Below are 6,000 nucleotides of genomic sequence, written 5' to 3'. Positions count from 1 at the left end.
GTTTCTATAGTGTTTGTGTGAGTGTGTATTTATGTATTTGTTGATTCGATTGATTGTTTTATTGGTGTTTTATTTGGATATCCTGTGCTTGTTTGTTTGTTTGTTTGTTTGATCTGTATTTTAGTTTTAACTGGATACCCACAAATAGGAGTTTTTCTCATTGGGTTTTCCGTGTGTAAATAAAATAAAATACTAGACTTTTAACCATTTCCCTTTGAAACATAAAAGGCTCAAATGTCTTCCATCCAAGTTTGAACTTATATTAACCCAAGATAATCATTGATGATAAGCAATTATGGAATGTCAATCTAGAATAAAAGGTGGTCATTAATGGCACAGCCCTGCCTCTTACTCCCTGTGGTTTTAACTACACGCTGCATTTTCCTTCCAAATCCCTCCCGCAGCAGCGTAACGAACAGCCTCTGCAGCCACTACATTCCTTCCTCTTCACCTTCATCATAATTGTGTGTCAAAATGAACATTAATATTGTACAGTTTTGGCTTCTCTGCGCAGAGCCTCCCTTTCTTTACAGTCAAATATAATGACAAAACCAGAGACCATAGATCCATAGGAAAAACATTTTATTGAAAAACATTTTTCAGTTTGTAACAGACTGGTGGAATGTGTGTCACTTTAGTTGAAACGAGTTGAATGACCAAACCATGTTCATGTTGTACAGCGGAGGGATGAGATGAGGGGCGGGGCTACAGTCACCCGGCAACCAGAGCGGACCAATAAGAACAAAAAGAAAACCCAAATGGACAAACAATGCAATTATAATACTGTGTTACTTACAAACTGGACTGAAATTAAAATCATGAATATAACAAACAAAAGAAACTAATTTAATAAATATTTATGGTACACACTTATGGCACAAATATGCAGCAGTCGGCTTGGCAACTTTTCTCTCAATTTTTTTAAAACCAAATTACCATGAAAACAGTGCAAAAGGAAGGGGGCGTGGGAGGACACAAGCTTTCCATCGAGCGCTAGCTAAAATACATAGCAAAAAATTCAAATTTATACAAAACATCTTACTTTAAGAGTTTATAAAAATGTTTTATTGGGTTCTGGTCAATATTTACATAAGTTATTTACCAAAAAAGTAGTTTATGCTCTGCTTTGAAGTGTAGTACTCCATTTTTCAGACTTTTTTTGTTCAGCTTTCCTAAAAAGGTGAATAAGGCTATTGTAACAACCCAGGATCCATATACAATACAAACATGAATGTATTTACAGTCTCTTACCTACAGAAGTACGGTGCAAAATTACTGAGTCAAGTGACGAGGGTTGACCATACGAGCAAGGCAATTTACCGAGGCCTGGGGTGCTCCTCCTAGCGCCAAGCTAAAACCCGCACAGCAACGACTTAGCATTCAGCCGCACTGTCAAAGTCAATGGATGCAGCAGAAAGCGAAGCCAAAACTGTAAATGTTTTATCTCGTGAGCGGTGAGAGAACGAACGCAACGGCACAAAAAGTCATTTGTACGGCAAGCAACATGCCAGAGAAAGATATGCGTAGGTGTTTGGACCTCGACGTCACCGAAGTAGCAAACAACTAGCATGTAGGCTACATAGCTGGGTGGAAGTTCTATGGTCCATTACAGTACTTTCTGGCAAATACTGCGTGCAATATCAACTTCCAAAAAAAAAGGTTTGGCTTCAGCTTAACGCATCGTTGCATCCATTGTTGTCAGTGGTTTGAACGGTCAGATTGTTAGCATAGCAGGGTTAGCCCATCGGCGGCTAAGAAAAGGACGCCAGATTCAAAGAAACTAATAAGATTGTCATATTCTGCCGCAGCAACTAAACAGCCATTTTGTTTTTTCAACTTTTCAAAACCTGTTCACTTTTTCACAGTTTGAACTACGGCACGTTATCCCAACAGAAGTACAGAAAAGAAAACCAGAACATTTTAAATAAAACGACAAGACTGTTTCGTTCTTTGCTAGCTGTGTGAAGTTGTTACATCTTTCAGTGGTTAAGAACACTTTCCATAGGAGTTTTCTCTTAGAATTGATTACAAAAATAAATAAGAATTGCATATTTGCAGATTTTGTAACCTCTTAGAGGCACAAACCTCAGATCATACAAGGCTTGGCTTTTCGGTGATGCTCTTTATGAAGTGGGAGTTCTATAGTATGAGTAGGCGATAACTGCTCGGGGCACGGTGCAGGGACCCAAGCCCGTATGATGGGGAGGAGACATGCACATATGAGTGAGGATGAAGAGAAGGGCATGATGGGAAATATTTTGAAAATGCTACACTGAGTGGGAGCTACCCTGCTCCAAGAAAAGAGTCCCGACTACTTCATAGGGCTCAGTGGTGACGCGATCAAATTGTCCAAGTTTGCATAATGTGCACTTATAATATAATATCCTTACTTCTTCTTCCACGCTGCCTGTGCTCTATGTGTCTATCATAAATAGAATCTGCTTGTTTTTGTTGTTTTTTTTTGTATTTTTTCATCTTTGTAATGTTTTAAATGTACAACTTTAAAAAGTAAAAGTCAAAAATGGACAAACAGTGAGGGGTGTTGGGTGATGACATGTCCCTGTGCTTATTTATTCAAGAGCAAGAGGACACCAGTGAGTGGGGCCCCAGGGAGCCCTTATCATCCTGTGTGGGGTACAGTACCTCGGACGTCCCACCAGGCCTACGACTGGTTCTTCATCACTGGACACGAGTGTGCGAGCAACGCTTCATGTATCCACACTGTATCATGAAACTTCAAAACTACAAAAAAAACACTCCATTATGATATAAAAACACCCAAATGTTGAACTAATCCATTTATGTATTATATCAAGTGCAATAACAGCAAAAAAGGAATTGCAAAAACTAAGCAATACAGATACATCCGTGGAAAAACAACGTTAATCAAAAAAATCATTAAGGCCTCATGGCAAATTTAGGCAACCAACAAATCTATCTATATATTTTTAATGAGCATATGTGTTTATCATTACTTGTATTTGTTACTTCAACGCTAGTATTTGATTAGCTATGTAACTAAAAAATAGCTAGCATTTCTTCTTTCTGCCATTTTCAGCTTTAAAGTCTAAAACCAAAACTTGAGTTGTAATCAGAATAAACCGTGAAATTAATAAAAAGTGCGACTCCAGAACGTTGATTTGAGCATTGACTTAAAATAGCAATAATTTATTTAAAAATGTGAAAAATGTCAAAATACAAATTACAAAAATGTATCCGCAGATCATTTCAAAATCTGGGTGTCTTTACACAATAGAGTAAACATGAGTTACATTGTGGAGCTGTTACATAATACAGTGTTTTCTTTCTTTTACACGTGTCGTTACTCCTCGGCAGTTAAGGCGACGTGACGTTTTTGTCCCGGAACATCGCCCCGTGAGGGAATTTGACCCAGTTGGCTTGCCGTCGCCTCGTTCAAGAGAGTGGGGGTACCAAAAAGGGATTCAAAGTGCTGCTCTATGTTTAGTAACGACCCCCAACTCATCCTTGAAGACGCCCGGGCTCACCCTGACCTCCTACATCTCCCTCCATCTCGTCCCCTTCTTTCCTAGCCACTGTCGGGTCACTCGTTAAAGGAAAACGAAATCAAACACTTTTGAATTGAACTACTATGGAATATGGAAGGAGAAAATAAAAACGATAAAATTAGTAAAATCCTGATGCTAGAAAGTACAAAATAGAGGGTTTCTCAAAGTCCATGAACTTTCAAGTAACGTTTGGGAACAGATGTGTGGGAATGAAGACGGTGAACTCCACGTTGAGATGCTGTGTTTCGCATGTGAGTTTTTAAGGTGGTGAAACGGGTGGCATTGTGATTGGGTGAGTCAGTAAGGAAAGTCCCAGAGAGGATGGGTGTGTGGGAATCTTCTCTCCTCCGTTTCCGTGTTTAGCTAGAAAAATCCACTAAAAGTCTCTGGCCAGTGGGCTTTTTCGAAAAAGGGAGGGCGATCCGTTCCTCCCGTTTTTTTCGTCGCCGACCTCCTCCTCGTTACATTTTGAGTCCCTTTCCAAACAGTAGTCTCTCCAAAAACGAGGCCAAGCATTTGATAAAATCCTTTACTCGATCGTTCTATGTGTGTCCATCCGCACCACTTCCTGATAAAGCTCTCCCAAACTTGGCAGCCGCAGTGCGCTAAAAACGAAAACAGCTTCTTTATGTGGGAAAAGAACATCAATCGCTGTCCAGCATTTCCCAAGAAGCCCCAGAGAGCAGCGTCGGCAGCATCGGCAGCATTAGCAACCACCTTTTTTAGATCTCTCCGAAACCAAATTTTGACGAAAAGAAGAGAAAGATCAGGAGGAGAGGAGGAGGAGGAGTCGACTGAAGCGTTTTCTTTCCCCGTTTCAAGTTCGTGCTTCAGACTTTGTAATAGATGTTCGCTGGGCTTTGCGGCGGCATCTCCTGGACTATGTAGACCGGATGTCCGTAGTCGCCGCTCACCTTCTCGTAGTGCGGGCAGAAGACGCTATCGGCAGTCCTGAGCGGTATGATGATGTCGCTGGGCTCCGAGCCGTTGTTGTTGCCGCCGGTGCCGCCGCGCTTGGGCGTGGCCAGCGTGCTGAGGGAGAGCGTGGCGGCGTGCTGGGGCGAGTGCTTCCGGTGCCGCCGCCGGTACTTGAGCAGCAGCAGGACCAGCATGATGATGATGATGATGAAGATGACGCTGCCCGAGGCGATGCTGACCACGATGGCCACCTCCGAGCCCATGGTGCCGGACGACTTGCCGCCAGATTCCTCGTCGCTCTCGCGCGGTGCGGAGTCTGCTGGAAAAAGAAGGGGGAAATGTTACAATTCTGATTCGCTAACACAACAACAACAACAACAACAATTCTGATTTAGATATCGCGCATTTGACGCCATTGTCAGCCAATCACAGCCCGGGGTGTACCCTTGCCTCTCAACAAATCACCTCTCAAGCACACATTAATAGAGCTCAACAGTGACGCCCACTTCAATGCCCGATGCTGTTCCGGAAGTTTCCATTCATTTCCCCCATAGACATCTCAAAAATGTGCGTATTTTTTTAGCTATTATTACTGTAGCTATTACTGCTAATCTCATGGAGCTTTTTTAATATTATATAACTAACCAAAACAAGCTGTACGTTTTTGTAGATCATATTTATTCATAGATCTAAATGTCAGAGACTAACTTGCTTTGTCTTTGTTTTCAGTCCAAACAGAAAATTCTGTGTTTAAATAACACAGAGATTTTTTTTTTTTAAAATATGTCTTGGGTAGTTTAGAAAGTCTATGGGGAAAATGTATGTAAAATTCCCTTCCGGAACCTCTAGTGCCTGCACTTTTCCCCATCTGCAGCAGAACCAACCACCAGTTGCTCGATTTCATTAGAATTCTCTCCCTTTATTGCACCAGCGACTTCTGTACCTGCCAGAATCTAAGCAGGCAAAAGAAACGTATCCATTTCTAGTCGACAGACAACAGCTCGTGATGAAATGTTTGCGGCGAGGAGAGCGCTGGATCTCGATGGGATTGAAAGGGGGGTAAAAAAAAACACACGACTATTGAAAGAATTGATGGCGAGTGCGATGTGACCGGGGTTTCTGATGCGAATGTGAATGAGCGGAGAAGAGGCACCCCTTTTCAGCGCCGCCCTCTTATTGGCCGGCGGTAAAAGCGAAGGTGCATTGAACTGTGAGGAGCGGCAGAGTGAGACCTCCCCATTCAGAGCTGCTCTATAAAGGTCAGGTTCGATCGGTGGCTATTCACATGCGGGCGGCGCAGACGGTAACCTTGACAAGGACGCGAGACCAAATGGCTTCGACGTGAATGAGAAAAATAGAACTTAGGGAATTGTAATTACGGATGCGGTTGAAAACGACGAGGTTGGATAGCACCGTGATACTTTTGCAACAGTTTAGAGTGCAATTTTGACGGTAAGTAACAGGGCCGTGCACTGACGAGTATTTTTCCCCTATAGTCGACTAGTCAAACAATTATTTCTATTTCTATTAAACTAAACTGAGACTTTCTGAATGC

At 42.2% G+C, this 6,000-nt stretch overlaps 1 protein-coding gene across 2 annotated transcripts in view; it reads right to left on the bottom strand.

The window, feature by feature from the left end:
• Positions 1–565: 565 nt before the first annotated feature.
• The window catches only part of efnb2a (ephrin-B2a), a 36,627-nt gene continuing 31,192 nt past the window's right edge, over positions 566–6,000 (bottom strand). The window contains exon 5 of one of the 2 annotated variants that reach the window (XM_072444294.1): positions 566–4,764. In XM_072444294.1, coding sequence (XP_072300395.1) covers positions 4,358–4,764 — 407 coding nt within the window. In that variant the 3' untranslated portion in view covers positions 566–4,357. The remainder of the gene's footprint in view (positions 4,765–6,000) is intronic. The other variant, XM_072444295.1, reaches the window with a different exon arrangement.

Source organism: Eucyclogobius newberryi, unplaced genomic scaffold (genome assembly GCF_026437365.1).
Source record: "Eucyclogobius newberryi isolate DKJ021-1_F unplaced genomic scaffold, fEucNew1.0.hap1 SCAF_14, whole genome shotgun sequence".
Taxonomy (NCBI): Eukaryota; Metazoa; Chordata; class Actinopteri; order Gobiiformes; family Gobiidae; genus Eucyclogobius; species Eucyclogobius newberryi.
The sequence above is the reverse complement of the archived record's forward strand: the minus strand, read 5'-3'. Positions and strand labels throughout refer to the sequence as shown.